The 18833-nt window shown below is 48.4% G+C and overlaps 1 protein-coding gene across 1 annotated transcript in view; it reads left to right on the top strand.

Moving 5' to 3' along the window:
• The first annotated feature begins 49 nt into the window (after positions 1-49).
• Positions 50-18833, top strand: part of TOGARAM1 (TOG array regulator of axonemal microtubules 1) — a 32717-nt gene continuing 13933 nt past the window's right edge. Inside the window, exons 1-13 of the mRNA XM_056493331.1 lie at positions 50-1445; positions 5990-6125; positions 6595-6729; positions 7309-7605; positions 8753-9363; positions 10288-10484; positions 12667-12893; positions 13527-13601; positions 13865-14028; positions 14823-14997; positions 15132-15266; positions 16886-16991; positions 18479-18584. Of these exons, the coding sequence (XP_056349306.1) occupies positions 96-1445; positions 5990-6125; positions 6595-6729; positions 7309-7605; positions 8753-9363; positions 10288-10484; positions 12667-12893; positions 13527-13601; positions 13865-14028; positions 14823-14997; positions 15132-15266; positions 16886-16991; positions 18479-18584 (3714 nt within the window). The 5' untranslated portion in view covers positions 50-95. The remainder of the gene's footprint in view (positions 1446-5989; positions 6126-6594; positions 6730-7308; positions 7606-8752; positions 9364-10287; positions 10485-12666; positions 12894-13526; positions 13602-13864; positions 14029-14822; positions 14998-15131; positions 15267-16885; positions 16992-18478; positions 18585-18833) is intronic.

Genomic DNA, 18833 nt, shown 5'->3' with positions numbered 1-18833 from the left:
GTCGGCGCCGCGCCGGCGCGGCACGCGGCGCCCCCTGGCGACGGCGGCGTTGCCGGGCGGGGCCTGAGGGCCGCCCATGGCCGCGGCCTCGGGCCATGGCGGAGCCGCCGCCCGGAGCCGCCGCACCGCGGGGCCGCGGCCGGGCCTGGCAGCGCGGCGGCTCCGCGCACGCCGATGAGGACGGCACGGAGCCCTGCGGCCCCGCTCGCAACGGTTCGGACGCGGAGCCCCCTGGGCGCGCTTTGAACGGTCCGGGTACGGATGCCGCCGGCCTCATTTACAACGGTTCGGACACGGAGCTCCTCGGTGCCGCTGAGGACGGGCCGGGCACGGAGTCCCCGAGCCCGCAGGAGGACACGGAGCCGCCCAGCCCCGCTCAGGACGGTTCGGGCTCGGAGCCGCCCAGCCCGCGGGAGGACGCGGCTCCCCCGGCGGAGCCGGAGCTGCCGCTGGTGCCGCCGGAGCTCCACGCGCGGCTGCTGGACCGGCGGGACTACCGCGGCCGCGCGCAGGCCGTGGAGCAGCTGCGGCGGGCGCTGGAGAGCTGCAGCCCCGCCGCGCTGGGCTCCGCTCCCGCCGCCGCGCTGCTGGGGCTGATCGCGCTGCTGGACGCGCTGCTGCACGACCCCAACTTCGCGGTGGCGCGGGGCGCTCTGGAGGCGACCCGGCTGCTGGCGCTGCGCCTCGGCCGCCGCGTCCCGGCCGTGCTGTCGCCGCTGGTGAGCGCGGCCGCCCGGGCGCTCGGGGACGCGCAGCCGGCCATGCGGCGGGACGGCGGGCGGCTGCTGCTGCGGCTGATGGCGGCGGCGGGGCCGCGGGCCGTGCTGCGCCTGCTGCTGCAGGAGCGGCTGCTGCGGCACCGCAGCGCCCGGCTCCGCGAGGAGCTGCTGCACACGTGCATCGCCGCGCTGCTCACCTACCCCGCCGCCGAGCTGGACCTGCCCCAGCTGGCGGCCGCGCTGGCGCCGGCGCTGCTGGACAGCAAGCGCAGGGTCCGGCACGCTGCCATGGAGGCGTTCGCCGCGCTGGCTGCGGCGCTGGGCCCCGGCGGCGGCGGGGCGCTGCTCCGAGCCCTGGACAGCGTGGAGCTGCGGGCCGGCGGAGCGGGGGTGGTGCGCGCCGTGCAGGCCCGCCTGGCCAGGAAGGTGCTGCCCAGGCTGGGCGAGCAGGGACTGGTGGAGTACGGCGTGCCCTTGTCGCCCTCGGCCGGGCACTGCCGCGGGCCCTGGCAGCCGCCCGGAGCCGACACCGAGTGGCTGCTGATGGGCAGCAGGAGCCGCAGCGCGCACGGGCACTGCGGGCACCCCGCCTGCCGCGACCCCCGGCGGGGACCCAGCCCCCGCAGAGTCCTGAGCGCCGGCAGAGGCAAAAACAAGCTGCCCTGGGAGAGCGAGCTGCCCGCGGACAGGGACGGTGCCTCGGGAGTGAGGAAGGGTGTGGAACAGGTATGTAACTCCCTGGGTGCCTTTATCCCTAAAGCATTTCCAAAAAGGAGGATGGAGAGTTGTCAGAGGCTTGTTAAGTGAGAGTGTTTGGGAGCTATGGCTGCTGTTTCATGGATCTATATGCTCAGATCGCTCTGGGAAGGTGAATTTGGGAATTCCTTATGTCAGATTCAACCGAGTGATTTATCAGATCACTTGTCACTTCCAAAAAAATACGTGATTTTTTTTTTTTGAGGTTAGCTGGACTACCTGAGATACTCCTTAGTCTGACAGTAGTGACATGACTGACATGTCAACAATGACAGGTGAACCCCTGGGAATAGCACAAAGGTGGGGACGACAGCTTTTATTTGTATGTTTGTGTTTGAAAGTGTGAGACTGACTGCACAGTGTTCTGTTTGGGGGAAAACTGAAAAACTGCCTCAGCTGAGGCTCTGGAAGCAGATCTCCAGGATGGGGCTGAGCTTTGGGATAAACCTGGGGGCTGCCAAGTGCCTGTGTGGCTCTTGCTCCTTGGGCTGATCCAAGCAGGAGAAATGTAGGTCAGGCTGGAATAATGATTCTGGTTGAGTTTGGATGTAATCACCTACTGACCACGTCAGCAGCTGGAACGGGGAAGAACCTCTGGAAGGTTGTCCAGGTTCTTTTTCCTTTGCCAGTGGTTCTATGACATGTTTTGGATACCACACATCTCTGTGTGGTGCTTTTTCTGTTGTGTTTTGGGGTTCTTTTATAAAGTGGACACGTTTGATTTATCATAACTTGATCTCCTGTGAGGGAGCTGAAGCAAACAGAGCTCCTCAGGAAATCAGAGGCTGTGCAGAGGAGACTCCTCAGTGCCACATTTACGCCCTCAGATTTTAATTCTCAGTTGCTTGGTAACTTGTTGCTGGGCTGGGTGAGGTCATGGACAGTGAATGCTCCTCTGCAGCCTGGCTGTGGGGCACAAAATAAACTCACTTCATGTTTCTGGACTGTCAGACCTTGAAGTTCAGACTAGATTTGAACGCTCATCTCTTTCCTTGGTGCCTGTGTTGCCTTTCCTGAGACTCCTAAAGACATCTGTGTCTTCCTGAGCTGATGAATCAGTTCCCTTGGGATGTCTACAGAGAGGGTTGGGACAGCAAGATGTGTAGGAAACACCTCTGGAGGAAAAAGGGTTTCCTTTTTGAAACAGTTTTTCATTATTAACTAATACAGCTTGGAAAAAAAAAGCAAAAAAACTGTGCCAGTGTTGTGCTGGCAGGTTGGGCCAAGCCCTGTGCTGCTGTTTTTCTGTAGCTGTGAACAAAAAACAAGTTAATACAGGCACCAGCACCTGGCTGGGGTTGGATAGGAGGAACATTCCCTGTCTGGGACAGTCCCTCTCCAAGGAAGTCAGGGAGGGCTCTGGAAATGCTCCTTTTCTGGAAGGAGTGAACCTTTTGTACATGTGGTTGTGTTTTTTTTCTCTAACGTGGGAGAAGCTTCCAGCCCTGCAGAGAGGGAGAGGAAGCCAGGAGCTTATGGGTTCTGTTTGGTTGGTTTGTAAAGTGCATTTGGAGTGGGGTAAATCATCAGTTCCTGCAATGGTTTGGGTTAAAGGGACCTTAAATCCCACCCAGAGCCACCCCTGCCATGGTCACCTCCCACTGTCCCAGTGTCCAGCCTGGCCTTGGGCACTGCCAGGGATCCAGGGGCAGCCACAGCTGCTCTGGCAATCCCAGCCCAGCCAGGAATTCCCAATTCCCAACATCCCATCCATCCCTGCCCTCTGGCAGTGGAACCTGATTTGGCACAGGATGAATTGGAGTCCTGTTGGCCAGACCCCAGTTACTGTAAAGCAAACTTCAAACACCTTTCATAGTAGAATATTTACCTGATTGCTGTGGTTGTCACCTTTGCTGCCCCTTCTTCACATCCTGATCCTTTGTCTCCTCACATCTAACTGAAACTCTCTGGGGCAGGGGACACTGTTTGTCCAGTGATGCTGCTGACCTGAGGGATGTGAGGGAAGGGCTGGAGCTGTGTCAGGCAGGCTCAGGCTGGATTTTGGGAAAGGTTCTTCCCCCAGAGGTGCTGGCACTGCCCAGGCTCCCCAGGGAGCACAACCCTGAGGCTGCCAGAGCTCCAGGGGAGTTTGGACACCAGGGATGCCCAGGGTGGGATTTTGGGGTGGCTGGGCTGGGTGATCCCTGTGGGTCCCAGCTCAGGATATTCCATGGTTCTGTCTTGGATCCATGAGGGTGAACTGTGTTTTCAGTCGGGGAATGTGACCCTGGCTGGTGTTCCCTGGACTGAAGACATTCCAGGAGCTGGGAGAGTCAAGTCCCTGGGTCATCCAGCAGCCAGGATCTGTGTGGGAAGTTAGCCCTGGATCTGCCCTTAACTCCCTCAGTGAGGAAAATGTATTTATCATGCATAAATCTCAGGTAGTCAACTGGTTTCTGTACATGTCAAATATTAATTATTAATTCAGACATTCCTTTGAAATGAATTTGCTTAAAAATTAACTTTTGGAGTCATTCTGTGGCTGAAAGGATGCAGGGCAGTAGCTTAATGTTCAAAGCTGTTTTTCTGGCAGCATTTTTAGGGTCATGTTACAGGGTGATTGTCCAAGGCTGTGGCTAGACTTTTCTGATCAGATAAGGTGTGAGCACAACATGTGTAAGTTAATGTGTACTAAAAATAAAAGGTAGATAAGGCACATTGACCTTTGGGTTTGTCTGGCAGCCCCTGTGGGAGCTGTGGGTTCTCCATCCCTGGAGGTGTTCAGGTGTCCAAGGGCAGGTTGGAATATTGAATATTGAATATTCCAGTGTGAATGTTCCCCCAGGGACACACAGACCCTGTCCCTGCTGCTGGAGGTACCTTTGGGTACAGGGGTTCCCTGTGGGGGAAACAAGAGCATTTCAACATTTCACTGGACATTTAGACCCTTTCACACAAAGTTCATGTGAACTCTGGGATCTCCCCTCACTCTGGAATTCTCATTTCCATATTGATCTGATAACTGCAGAACTTGATAACTCAGCTTTGTGGAGGCCTCTGAGTGTTCAGATGGCCTAGAAAATCAGATTTATGGAACAAAAGCTCTTTGTTTTCCAAGGTTCAGGGCACAGAGGGTGACCAGGGTGTGGGATAAAGGTGTCCCTTCCTTGGGTGTCCCTCTGGGACCCAAGCCCTCCTTTTTCTCGAGCTGGGAGAGGATTTTGGGGAGATGTTGTTCTGGCTTTGTTGGTCTCTGTGTGGGACAACATTGCTGATGCTGCTGGTGTTGGATTGGGAGCACCTTTGGTGCATCCCTGGCACAGCTCCACAGGGAAGGGATGCAGGGAGGGAATGTTTTGGGGCTCCAGTTTGGATATTGGGGCTGGGAGCAGCCTGGGACAGTGGGAGGTGTCAGGGCTGGGGTGGGATTTAAGGTCCCTTCCCACCCAAACCATTCCAGGATTCCATCATGGGTCACTCCCAAGGACTGTGCTTTGGTAACCAAGTCACCAGTTCCTGTGGTAGATGGATTCAGGTATTTTCCAACATTTGTGGAATTTAAAGGAATCTGGACTCTTTTGAGAAATGCCTTTGCTAGGATCTGTTATCTGCTCCAGGAAAACATCTGGCAGCTTTGGGTCTGCTTTATTTCCCACCACCCCCAAGCCTGTGTTTAGTGAATTTGCAGTGCTGTAATTATAATTTGTGTACAAGGCAGCAGAGTTTTCACTCCTGGAGCTGGGATGGGAACAGCTGAGCAGTGTTGGAATTGACTCCTCCTGCATATGTTGCTGTATCTTTGGAAAATGGGATGGGAGTTTATCCTGTACCAGCTCCTAAGCAGAAAATTCCCTCTGTCCCAGCTGGTTTGTACAGGGAATGTTTCATTCTGGACTGAAGGGTCCCTGGATGGAATGATGTGTGGTGATTGCAGGAATGGGAATGCCAAGGTCTTATGTCTTATATCCCAACTTGTAACAACCTGGAATAAACCACTTCAGCATTTTCCTGCTGTTCTTTTCATCCTATGTCCCTCAGAAGGGAGAGCAGGGTAAATACAGCCTGGGAATGATTTAAATCACTGATTTTACTAATTAAATCAGAAATTTATTTAAAGCATGACCTTTTCTTTGTTAAGTATTGGTATTATTGAGATTTTCTGCCTACCTGTAGCCAGTTCTCAGTAAAAGCTGCTGGTGTTGCCAGGTACAGTTTTAGACTGAATCTGGAGTGTGAGGTTTGCAAGAAACTGTTCCACCCTGGGATTTTGGGATTCTCTTAAACACTTCTCCATCTAAGGCACATAATTCAAAAGGTCAACATTTATTTTTTTTAATTTAATTTTTAAAATAGTGCAATTCTCTACCAGTTTATTTTGTTGGGATTTTTCCCCTTTCAGTGTGAGTAGTTTTAACCTGTATTTTAGCAAGACCTGCAAAACAGCTAAAATGCTTTCTAATGTTTAAAATATTTAAATATTGGGTAGATGGGAAAGCAAAGCTTGTGTGAGACTGTTAGTAACTGTGCTGTTGGCATTTCATTTCACACACAGTTTGTTTTGCTTTTCCCTACAGTTGGCTGCATCCAGTGATTTCCTTCATTCCCCAAAGCTCCAGGGAATCCCAAGCAGTGAAGATTTGTTTGCCAGCAGGAGCAGAGCTCCCAGGACTTTACTGGAGCTGAACTCAGAGCATTCTGCCCTTGGTGCTGGTGAGTGGGGCACAGGGAGGGCTGGAGCTGCCAAGGCAAAGCAGGTTTTAGTGTCTCAGGAGGATCTGAACAGCCTGGGCAAGCCCAGACCTGAGGGATTGTGTCCCCTGGCCCTGGGCTCTGTCCTTGTCCCTTTGGGGAGCCCTGGCCTTGCCAAGGCTGCTCCCTGGCTGTGGTTTGGGTTTTAGGGCACACACTCAAAGAGGGGATTGTTCCAGGGGGTTCTGTTGCCCCCCTGCAGTTCCCAGCTGGAGCAGTGCCCTGCAGGAGCAGCCAGTCCTTTTCCCTTTTTCCCTCTGAGCTGCTTTGTGGGGTTGCTTAGAGACTCTGCAGTTAAGTACTTGGAGTGTATTTGGGTTTCACACTCAGAGCTGCACAGGGTCTGTGCTCCCTCTGAAATATTACTGGGTGTTCTCTGTTGGGCACAGTGTGAGGTGCTGATGTGGCTCTTTGTGTTCTCTTTTGGAAGGTGCTCTGGGCTCTCATCAGCCCCAGATCTCAGGGAGATGTGGGACACTTGGATACCCACAGGCACGTGGGAAGAGTGGCAGTGTGGGCTCTGGTTTGCAGTTTTTGGGATTAAATAATTGCCAGCAGGACAAAGGTATGTGGCTTCTGCCAGTGGCAGAACATGTCACTTTGGAGTTGTCACTTTGGAGTTCTCTTTGTTCCTTTGCTTCCCTAAGAAATGGAAACTCTTACTGGAAGTTGTTCAGTCCCTCTCCAGATGGTTCCTCCTTCCTGTGATTTAATTTGTGCTTGCTAATTCACAGCCCCACCTTTGATCTCTGGCTGTGTCAGGGTGTTAGAGGAAAGGGGAGGATCCTCTGGGAGGATCAGAGCAGTGTTTGATCTACTTGCATCACTCTTTTATTTAAATACAGTTCTCCAAAACACGCCTGAGAAATCATTTTAAGGCTTAAGCTCACGTTTGGAGGGGAATGCAATTTGCAGAATGAAGTTGGTTGATTTGTCTGCTTGCTTGGGCAAAACCTTCAGGCTCTGACTACCTAGTGGTGCATTATTTCATGGGAAATTATTCTTGTGATAGATTATTTCATTGGAAATTATTTGTATGGTACATTATTTCACTGGAAATCATTCTTACAGTGTATTATTTCATTATAAATTCTTAATACAAGACCCAGTTACCACAAGCACTGTTCTCTTTTCCTTTGCTCAGTTTGTTCCAGCCTCAGTTTTTCCAGCAAGACCCAGAGAAGTTTTTGCACTCAGGCAGAGCCCATCATGTCCTTCCAAGGTCCCAGTGCCAGCCAGGGCACCTTCATCCTGCCCTCCTTCCCCTTGTCATCCCCCAGGAGCAGCCCCAAGCACCTCTCCTCTGCTGCTGCCTCTCCAGGGAAGTCCCAGGAGGATCCCAGGAGCCTCTCCAGCTCCTGGCCTCTCAGAAGCCTGGAGGGGCTGCCTAAGCCTGGCTGCCAGAAGCAGCTGCTCAGCCAAAAGCCAGGAGAGAGCACAGGTGGGAATGTTCTCAGTGTGATAAAAAGGGATTTGGGGTTGTATTTTGAGGGATTTTTTGGTGGTCAGAAAATGCACAGTGGCAGGTGAGAGGGAATTGGGGAGTGCCTCAGGTGCAGTTAGGAATGGAAGGGATTTATTGATTTATTTACTTATTTACTTATGACTTCACTGCTCACATCCCTGCAGGCTTCTCCTCAAAAGTGGAGCCTTTGCATTTGTCATAAAGCAAAATATGCTGCAGCTCTGCTCTTCTGAATGTCCCAGGGAAAGGTCTGTCTTCCAACTAAAATAAACCCCAGATGGAGCACTCTGGGGAAAGGCAGCACAGAAATACCTGTTACTGCTCATACCCCAGTCAATCCATGTGCAAGAAAAGGATGAAACTGCATTTTGCCTTTTTGTCTCTTCCTTTGAATCATGGAATCCCAGAATGGTTTGGGTTGGAAGAGACCTTAAAACTCATCCAGTTCCACTCCCCTGGGTAAAAATACCTTTACTCTCTGTTCAGGTTAAACTGCTTCCTAATCACTCAGGAGGTTTCTGAAACAAAGCAACATTTTCTACACAAGGTTTTGCACTGATTAAAGAAATGTGTTATAAATTTCATCTTCACTGAGGCCCACGTTTTTGTGCATATATAGAAAATTTCCAACTGAATGCTTTGGGAATTTCCTGCCCCTGGGGTGTGACTCTGCCTTGTAGACGTATTTATTGCTTGCTTTATTGTTGCATTTATTTTTTGTTATTGTATTTATCACTTGCTACATTTCCATAGCATTTTGATTTTTTTTCTGGATCTTTGGAGTACCTTTTTGTTACATCAGCTTTCCTGGAAGTTTGGGGATCAGTGTTTTTCTCTTAATGAAGAAAGTTAATTACTTTTTAAATGGACTAAGGGCTTGTGCATGGACTTTGAAGATCCTTGTGTGTCCCTTCCAGCTGAGGATATTTTGATTCTATGTTAGTGTGCACATGCAGCAAACACTCATTTTTATTTTCCTAAAGGAAGGAGACACTAAAAGTGGAATAAATTGGTACCTGAGCCTGCACAAGTGTGTTTTTAACACTCATTGCATGGCAGAAGGAGTTTTGTAGGTACAGAAGTGAGAGGTGAAATTTGTCCTGACAGTCCCTGTGTGTTCCAGGGGACAGCCCAATGGACAAGCAGCTGGACAAGCATTCCCTGCAGCTGGAGAAGAATTCCCTGCAGATGGAGAGGCATTCCTTGCAGCTGGAGAAACCCCCTCTACAGCTGGAGAAGCATTCCCTGCAGATGGACAAGCATTCCTTGCAGCTGGACAAGCCCCCTCTGCAGCTGGACAAGCATTCCTTGCAGCTGGAGAAGAATTCCCTGCAGCTGGACAAGCATTCCTTGCAGCTGGACAAGCCCCCTCTGCAGCTGGACAAGCATTCCTTGCAGCTGGAGAAGAGTTCCCTGCAGCTGGACAAGCATTCCTTGCAGCTGGAGAAGAATTCCCTGCAGCTGGACAGGCATTCCTTGCAGCTGGAGAAGAATTCCCTGCAGCTGGACAGGCATTCCTTGCAGCTGGAGAAGAATTCCCTGCAGCTGGAGAAGCATTCCCTGCCCCTGGAGCAGCCCCCCCTGCCCCTGAGGGCTGCCCTGGGCAGGGCCCCGGGGGGGCTGCGGGGGGCCCGGCCCGTGCCCCCCATCCCACGGCTGCCCAGCCCCCGGGAGGGCACAGAGCTGGCAGCAGGGCTGGCCCAGCTGCACCTGGAGCCCCAGGACCAGGAGGAGGTGGGTGGGCTGTGATAAATGCACTTTTACCAGGGTTTAACCCTTTTGCCACCCTGGCAGGTGCAGGGCTGGGTGGGTTTGGAGCACCCCGGGGTGGTGGAAGGTGGCCCTGCCCATGGGACAAGGGGAGCTTCAGGGTCCCTTCCATCCCAAACCAGTCTGGCTTTGCCTTTCTGCCTGTACCTTCCATCCTCTGCTGCCCACTGGAAGGAACTTGGGGTGTTAAATTTCTAGTGTGAGAAATATTCAGTAAAAAGCGAGGAGAATGCTGCAGCATAAAGCTCTAACAATGATAGATTTTCCTGCTCATTTGAGTAGGATCTCTGCTTGCTGGGCACTGATTGTGTGATTTAGAGGAGTTTAGATGGGATTTTGGGAAGGAATTCCTGGCTGGGAGGGTCTGGGATGAACTCCCAGAGCAGCTGTGGCTGCCCCTGGATCCCTGGCAGTGCCCAAGGCCAGGCTGGACACTGGGACAGTGGGAGGTGTCCCTGCCATGGCAGGATGGGATGGGAATGGGGATGGGATGGGATGATCCTTAAGGTCCTTTCCAAGCCATCCCATGGTTCTGTTTTTAGGATGTGCTGATTTGCTGGGAAAAGCCTGAGATCCCTCTGTGTTCTGGCAGGCACCAAACCCTCCTTTAATCTGCTAAGAAGCACGGAGCAGTTGATGTGTTTTAGCAGGAATCTGTTAAATCCCCGTGCTCTGGGAAGGGGATCTGGGACACAGCAGTGCTGTGAAGTTGGATTTGCTCACAGCTGTGAAATAAAACCAGCAGAGGGATCATTAGAATCGCACACAAAGCGTGTGAGTGGTGATCATGCACCCCCTGGGCTGGCTGAACACTCACAAATAGATTTATTTAGTGAAAAAGCCTTTTCCCTCAGCACTCAGCGCTCGCTGTGGTTTCCCCGTGTGCAGATGCAGAGCTCGCTGCGGTGCCTGCGGAGCAGCGCGGCCAGGAAAAGGGCGAAGCTGAGCAGCAGCGCGGGGGAGCGGGGGAGCCCCGGGAGCGCCGGGAGCGCGGTGAGACCGGGGCCGGGCCGGGACTGCCCCGCCCGCGGCTCCTCCCCCGGGAGCGGCTCCCGCCGGACAGAGACGGGAGTGCTGCCCGCAGGGTGAGCCACGGACACCGGGCTTCATGTCCCAACGAGACTGAGGAGTCCTCTGCTTTATTCCATGGGGCATTGCTCTGGGGTCTCTCACATTTTTGGAGCACACAGCCTCCTTTTATCCCAATTTCCATCTGCATTTCCCTCTCTCTATCCCTATGGGCTGAGGCACGTGAGAGGCACAGACTGACAAACACCTGATACCTGAGATTCCCTCTCATGTACAACCCTCCCTTTTCATTTCTAATTCTTATACAATTCATGGTTTTTCCCCATTGCTTCTTTCATCTTCCAATATCCAATTTCATTTCTCAGCAAACCTGCAGTTTGTTTGTAAAGACAAATCTCTTTTTCCATTCATCAATCAGTGGGATCCATCCCATTGTTTCTTTTATCTCCCCGTGCTGGTTTTATCCACCAGCAGACCCACAGCTTGTTTGTAAAGACAAATGTGACATTTCTCTCAGTGTCACTGCTGGCACCTCAGCCTGCAGTCCCCACACAGCCCTGGTTCAATCCTGATATTCACTGGTATTTATTTGATATGGGATTGCCTTGCTTAATAGCCTGATTTTTCTAGGTGAGCTATGTTCCTCTTTAAAAATACAATAGCTGCTTAATGACATTATTCTGGTTTTTTCTGACTTCTAAGGTGGAGCTGCCATAGCCAGGGCAGGGAGGCAGTGCCAGGGGCAGTATATATTTGATAAAGATTTTCCTTGGCACAGCAGGAACATGACCAGAGCTGAACTGGGGAGTGAGAAGGACAAGAGTGAAGAGGAAGGATAAGGCTGGATTACAGGATTGCAGCCTGGAAATGGGATTGGGTCTGTTGAGAAGAGGAAGACAATGCAGATATTTCTTATTGTGGTTCCATTTATTCCTGAGAGATAATTGTGAATTTAAAATGCCTTCCCAGAGCTCTTCTAAATAGAAATTGGGTGGTGGCAAATTGTGCTCAGGTTGTAAAGAGCAACAAGCCAGTTTGTTATGAGCAGTATAAACTATTGTTGAAATAAAGAGTTTTGAGGAATTTTGCAAATTTTCCAGCCCAAAATGTCCTTCTCTGCTCTCAGAGCCCATGATGAAGCAGTTTGTAGCTCTGCTCTGAAGATATTTTTGTCTGTACTAAAATCATCTTTTATAGACTCACAGAATCCCAGAGTGGTTTGGGTTGGAAGGGACTGAAAAATCACCTAATTCCAACCTTCCATGAGCAGGAAACCTTCCATACAACTGACACAGAACTGCATGAACAACAGAAGGCAAAACAGGGAACATGAAAAGGAAAGGGGTTTGAGGCAGAAGGAGCCTGGAATGATTCACAAACAGATTTTCAGTTGTGCAGCCCAGAACTAATTCATATGCACATCCCTTCCCTGTGTGCATTGCTGCTGAATCATTTTTAAAAATAATCTTTTAGGATCCCACATTCAAATGCTGGAATCCTTCAGAAGTCAAGGCTGTGGAGCCCTGGGTGTGCTGGTTTGGGCTAAGCCATGCTCCATTATCCAGTGATAATGATATTTTACTGGATCCTCAGCCAGAGGAGTTCTGAACCAGCCAGGAAGAGAGGGGGCATCACCCTGAGTTGGGAGCAGTGACAGAATCCATCCCAGGTGACACTGAAAGCCTTGGAATGTCAGAAAAATGCCAGGGAGTAGCTCAGGGAGTGTGTGAGCACTGGCACAAACTGGCATTACCTGGTCACAAAACCTGTGGCACCAGGAATGGGGTTTGGTGTGTTTGCTTTGGAAGGGTTTGGTTTATCTGCTGATGGCCTGCCATGGGTGGTGGCAGCTGGAAACAGGAATTAGGGACATTCCTGCAGCTTGAAAGAACCTTTAGTTATGGCTATTGCACTGGGTTTCATCATCTTTCATATCCAGGGAATCATTTGAAATTTAACACAATTTAAAAGCTGTTCTTGTAGATAAGAGCATTTTCCAGGTGAATGTCTCTGCTGGACACTGGGCTGGGAATAGCTCATCCCTGGTAGTGGCAGGAGGGTTTGATCACTCTCCTTGCCAGGTTGGAACCAGCATCAACAATCCCCAGGCCAAACAATTCCTTACTTGATGTGTGTATCCTGAATTTAGACCTAGTGTAAGGTTTCCTCATCAGGGTTTTCTTCAGGGTGTTGTTCAAAATGGACCTGCTCATCAAATAATTCCCCCTGAATTCTGTTTCTGCTCAGTGGGAACATTTGTGGGAATACTGGACAGAGTTTTACCATAGAGAAACTGAAATCTGTTGTTATTTTTGGCTGGGCTTTGTGGGGAATTGCACCTATAAAATGTGTTTATCTGAACAGGTCAGACACTTTCCCAGTGCTTGGCAGCAAATCCCACCCTGCAAAAGAATGTCCAGCAAGGCCCAGAGACACAGAGGGGACAGAGCATCCCCCCAGCACAGGTATGTTCTGTCAGCTCTCACCTGAGGGACCACAGTGCCCTTGGGGTGGCTGTTCTCACTTGGCACTGAGCCCTCAAAGGGAACAAAGGGAACTTCTTCTCCTTCTGGGGCCAGACTGGGACTGGAGGGTGCTCAGGTGGGGAGTTCCAGGCTTGCAAGCAGCTCATTTCCTGTGGGAATTGAGGTTGGTGCTGGTGTGTTTTACCCCCAGGGCAGTACAGGTCCCTGAAATTGCAGGGACAGCTGTGTGGGATGATTTGTGTTTAACCAGTTTTGGTCCTGCTGGAAGGAGGAGAGGAGCTGAGGCAGCTGTGTCCACAGGCTGTCCCTCCATCCCTTGTCCCCAGTCCCTCTCCTGGAGCTCTCCAGGCCCTGGCAGGGCTCTGAGCTCTCTCTGGATCCTTCTCCTCTCCAGGGGAGCATTCCCAGCTCTCCAGCCTGGCTCCAGGATGTGTCAGGGGGATGTACACATCCTTCACACAGGTATTCTGCAGATCCTGTTGGCTTCAGTAACCTGGCACTGCCCTGGTTCAGGAAAGGGATCAGTCCAGATGTGGGTGACATTTTAGGAGATGGAACACATCCCAAAGCATGGCCAACATGATTTACAGTCAGTGCTCTTTGTGCTTTCAGGCCCTGCAGAGCCAGTGCCTGGTTTTGCTCTGAAGAATGATCTGGGTTTCACATCTGAAGATGTTGTTGGCAAAGGTACTGCAGAGCCAAAATCATCCCGTGTCCCTTTGAGTCATGGAGTGAGGGAAAATGTGCCTTTGTAGAGTGGGAAAAGAGCAAATAGAGCTGTCCAATGTTTTGGATTATCCACAATCCCCAGTTTAATGGGAATACAATGAATTATGCTTGACAGTGTTGCAGTTCCTGGATAGACAATTCCAGTCATGGCATCCCTGCAATGAGATGCTTTGATCCCTTCCATCTCAGACATGTCTGTGACCCCATGTTCTGCCCTCCAGGTGTTTTTGGGAGCCCTCCTGCCCCAGCTCCCAGCCAGTCCATGCCCTGTGTGGCCAATGGGGATGGCCAGGCTGCCAGGGAGGGAGCAGAGGCAGCCCCAGGGAGAAGCTTCCAGCAGAGCAGCACTTCCCATTGCCATGGCCCTGCAGGGAGTGGAGGAGAGGTAAGGACTGCACAGGCTGCTGCCTTCTCACCTGCTGCTGAGGGGCTGAGCCCAGCCCTGCTCACTCACAGGCTTTGACAGGAGCAGCCAAAGCCATCGAGCTGCTGCTCCTGATTTTTCATTTTGGTGCCACCTGGATGGCAAATGGATGTGCCAGGAGCTTCCCACTGTGCTCAAATCCCTGCAGAGGGGAGGAGGGGAGCTGGGAAATGCCCTCCCTGCCTCCCACTGCACGTGCAGATTGGAAGGAGGGATTGGCTGGCTTGGATCAGCTCTTGTTTTCCCAGGGATGAATTAACCCAGCTCCAATCAGAAGTTTTTCTTAAAAGCCTTCCTGAATTTTTGCCCATCATCTGGTTTCTGAGGAGTGGTGCTGTTTGTTAAATACTATTTACAAATGTAAATGGAGCAAGATTTATCTAAGTGGGATATAAAGTAAAAAACATTGAAATGAAACTCTTTCTGCAAGCCTTTAAAGTAACATTTGAAGAATATTAGAACATGAAGTTAATGATTAACGGTGTCTTAATTTTCTGATTTCCACTGAGGATGTGAACCCATGGCAGGATCAAATTCAAAGGAGTAAATGGATTCAATTTATTAAACTGAATTTAAATGTAACTTGATTAAATTTATTTGCTGAGTTTTCCTGAGGCACAAAGAGTGTCATAAACACATGAGAGAGAGAAGGGTCAGATCATAGAAAATCCTGATTTTCCATGCTGAGCTTGGCCAGCATCAGGAGCTGGGGAATCAGTTCTGGGGTAACTTTTGCATGATCTTTTTTTCTCCAGGTAAAAGTGACCTTGTCAAAATCTGCTCAGGAGAAGCTGAGGAGGAAGAGGAAAGAAGACAAAGAACAGAACCTTAAAGAGGAGCAGGAAGGCAAAGCCTTGGAAGGGAAGGAGGAATTCCCTTGGGAAAGGATTAGACTGAGTATGAGTGAACCAGAGAAACTCACAGCAGAAAGTGAGGATGAGGCTTTGCCTTACATGAATATTCCCTGTCCAGTGCTGCTCAATGGAAATTGGGGCTGGCAGTACTGGGTTTTAACTTGGTTCTGGTTGGTTTTGTTGGACTTTGGACATTTCCTTCTTTCCTAGGGTTTAATCTCTGTGGGGATTTATTGACATCACCAAGGAATGGATCTTTGTCCTTAGAAAATGTGGCCTTGAACCCTTCCCTGAAAAGAACATCCAGTTTGAAGAGGTCAAAGTGTCCATCCTTCCTGGATTCTGGTAAGCTGGGACAGTAAACTCTTAAAATACTTGGGTGGGTGGAGTGGGACACTTCCAAAATACAATTTATTTGTGCAGTGGACAGTCCTGAGGTGCTCTGGAAGATCAGTACTGTGGGGCTGGGATTTAATCTGCAGTGATGACAATGAAGAGACTCAGGCTACACAAATTTTAGAGAAGCCTCAACCTTCTGAGTTGCTCTAATATATGTTTATATGTTCATATCTGTTCTATCTTGCTAACTTCAGAAGACATTTATGAATAAGTTACTCTGGTCTAAATTTTGCTTTTTTTGATGGATGGGATTGAAGATCTTTCCAACCCAAACCACTCTGGGTGTAAATGTGGTGTTTGCACCACTTAATTACTGGCTTGTTTGCACTTTTCTTTTGTTTTCACTCAAAGCCAGGATTAAAAAACACGAAGGAGATGAATTTTCTCATCTTGGTTGTTTATTAAATCTTATCTAAAATACAGAGAGTTCAGCAACACTTCCAGCTACCAGCTAAAAGTGAGCAAAATGGAGCTGAACTTAGTTACAAGGTCTGTTAAAGCTAAACAGTCCAAAAGAGAATTAACACCTATATTATTGATACTTTTGATCCAGTATCCAAGTACCTGTGACCCTCAGTGCAGCACTAACTGTCCAACCAGACATCATGAAGAACACCAAAAGGAGAGAATTCTTAAAATCTTCCATTTTGTCCCATACTTATTATTATATTACAGAAACCTCAAATTTAAAACTCTTTATCATGTGAAATCACACACTTCTATTTAACTGCACACCCCTGACTTTAACTCCATCACTCACATTTGGAAGCTTCTTCAAGGCCTCAAGTCAAAAGCAGTGTTTTCCAGCAAATCAGTGCCAAAAAGCACAAGAAACTCAAAAATTCCAAGTTTCTAAAATCCACTGCCAGGACTGTGTTATTTACCAAAATAAGAGTATTGTCCTAATACCAACACTCAACTGTGACAGACAAAAAACTCTCTAACAATTTAAAGTTACAGAGTGTGTGTTTATTCAGTGCTGGGCAGCAGTGAAGTAATCCTCTAATGCACTGCAAAATCACAGGTGATCACAGAGTCTATTTATTGACAAAGGATTCAAATAAACATATATTCACAATAACAGCCCCTCCCATCCCCCCTTCCCATGGTATTTAGCTTGAATAGCTGTTAAGCATTGATTGACTTCTTAAATTAAGTCTGGGGTCGTTTTTGTGGGGAGGGGTCTTAAAAGTCTTCCTCACCCTAAATTCTTGACCTTTTTCATCACTGACAATACAGATGATTTCTGGGGATAGTCCAGTTTTCCAAAGAATGGGTTTCTGCTTGCATTGTCTGTGTTTCACTGGTTTTGTCTTTTCCCATTGTAAGCACAGCTGAGCAAACATAAAATGACAATCAATTATTTAAGTTTCAGATAACCACTCCCTTCTAACTTTTGATTATTTTCAGCAAGGTGACTAAAATCTCAATTTTCCAAGATCAGTGTTTCACTGGGTGGTTTTGGCTAACGCTGTTCCCATAGCAGCATTCTGTGCTGCTCCCACCTCCCTGGGAGCTGGGGCTGGTGCTGCTGGCAGGGCTGTGACACGTGTCCCTGTCCCCAGAGGTGACCCAGAGCCCCGAGGTGCTGGACCCTGGAGAGCTGCAGCCCTTCCCCCGGCCCGAGGTGGCGCTGGCGGAGGCGCTGGCGCTGCTGGCTGACCACGACTGGTGCGTGCTGGGCTGGGCTGGGCTCTGGGACACAAAACTGCAGGCAGGCAGAGGGAGGGCAAAGCCTTCCAAATGTTCTACTGAAAATACTATATTGGTAGTATAAAGGTTTTATAAAAGATGGTTTAGGCCTTGCTGGTCCAGCTAACACTTGTAAGTTCTCACGTGGAAAAAGAGGAGTGAGAGTTTGCATAACAAAGTCTCTGTTCTTGGAGAGAAAGTAGGTTGGATCTGTAATAACAAAAGATCTGCCCCATGAGAATCCAAGAAAAAAATATGTAAACTGTCCAGAAATAGAAAAAACTGATAGACAGGTAATAGACAATTGGATAGACAGGTAAAAATGCTATTTCCCATGAGAATCCAAGGAAAAAATATGTAAACTGTCCAAAAATAGAAAAAAATGATAGGTAATAGACAGTTTAATAGACAGGTAAAATGCCATTTCCTATGAGAATCCAAGAAAAAAATATGTAAACTATCCAAAAATAGAAAAAAATTATAGACAGGTAATAGACAATTTGTTAGATAGTAAAATGCCATTTCCCATGAGAATCCATGGAAAAAATACGTAAACTATCCAAAAATAGAAAAAAATTATAGGCAATAGACAATTTGATAGACAAGTAAAATGCTATTTCCCATGAGAATCCATGAAAAAAGATATGTAAGAAAAATTTGATAGACAGATAAAATGCCATTTCCCATGAGATTCCATGAAAAAAATATGTCAGCTATCCAAAAATAGAAAAATTTGATAGACATGTAAAATGCCATTTCTCATGAGGATCCATGAAAAAACTGTGTAAACTATCCAAAAATGGACAAGTCTGATAGACAGGTGAAATGCCATTTCCCATATAAATCCAAGAAAAAAATATGTAAACTGTCCACAAATAGAAAAAAATTTTATAGACAGGTAATAGACAATTTGTTAGATAGTAAAATGTCATTTCCCATGAGAATCCATGAAAAAAATATGTAAGCTATCCAAAAGTAGAAAAATTTGATAGACATGTAAAATGCCATTTCTCATGAGAATCCCTGAAAAAACAGTGTAAACTGTCCAAAAATAGAAAATTTTGATAGACATGTAAAATGCCATTTCCTATGAGAATCTAGAAAAAATATGTAAACTGTCAAAAAATAGAAAAATTCTATAGACAAGTAATAGACAATTTGATAGATAGTGAAATGCCATTTCCCATGAGAATCCATAAAAAAAATATATGTAAACTATCCAAAATTAGAAAAATTTGATAAACAAATAATAGAAAATTTGATAGACAGGTAAATGAATGCAATGAAAGAGTCCCATCTGTACTGTGACATAAAGTCAAAAATAGTGATGGGGACTGTGAGTGAGAGGGGGGAAAATGGGGGGTTCAGTCAAGTTTGAGGTGAAATGAGGTTTTTTAATTCCACACTTGAATATTTTAATGAGACTTTTCAAATGGATGGAGTTTAAATGTTATTTTTTCACCCAGGGAGAAGAAAATTGAAGGTCTGAACTTTGTCAGGTGCTTGTCTGCCTACCATGCCCCTGTTCTGACTGCAAAGCTCCATGAAACAACCCTGGCTGTGGCTCAAGAGGTTAAATTTTCCTATCAGAATATTCCACTGGCTCTCTGTGTGTATATTTGTATTTTGTAGCTCTCTGAAGTGATTTATGCTCAGCTCTGGTGAGTTTTCCTCAGCTGGCCAGTCTCAAGGATGATTTGAGACCCAGAGGCTGAGAAAATGTAGATTTTTAACTTTATATTTTTTTAATTCTCACCCATTGTGAATCAAGTTAGAAATGTGTTTCTCAATTGTGCTTGTAATGTTACTTAAAAATGACAA

This window comes from Oenanthe melanoleuca, chromosome 5 (genome assembly GCF_029582105.1).
Source record: "Oenanthe melanoleuca isolate GR-GAL-2019-014 chromosome 5, OMel1.0, whole genome shotgun sequence".
Lineage (NCBI taxonomy): Eukaryota > Metazoa > Chordata > Aves > Passeriformes > Muscicapidae > Oenanthe > Oenanthe melanoleuca.
This window is presented reverse-complemented; position numbering and strand designations above follow the sequence as displayed.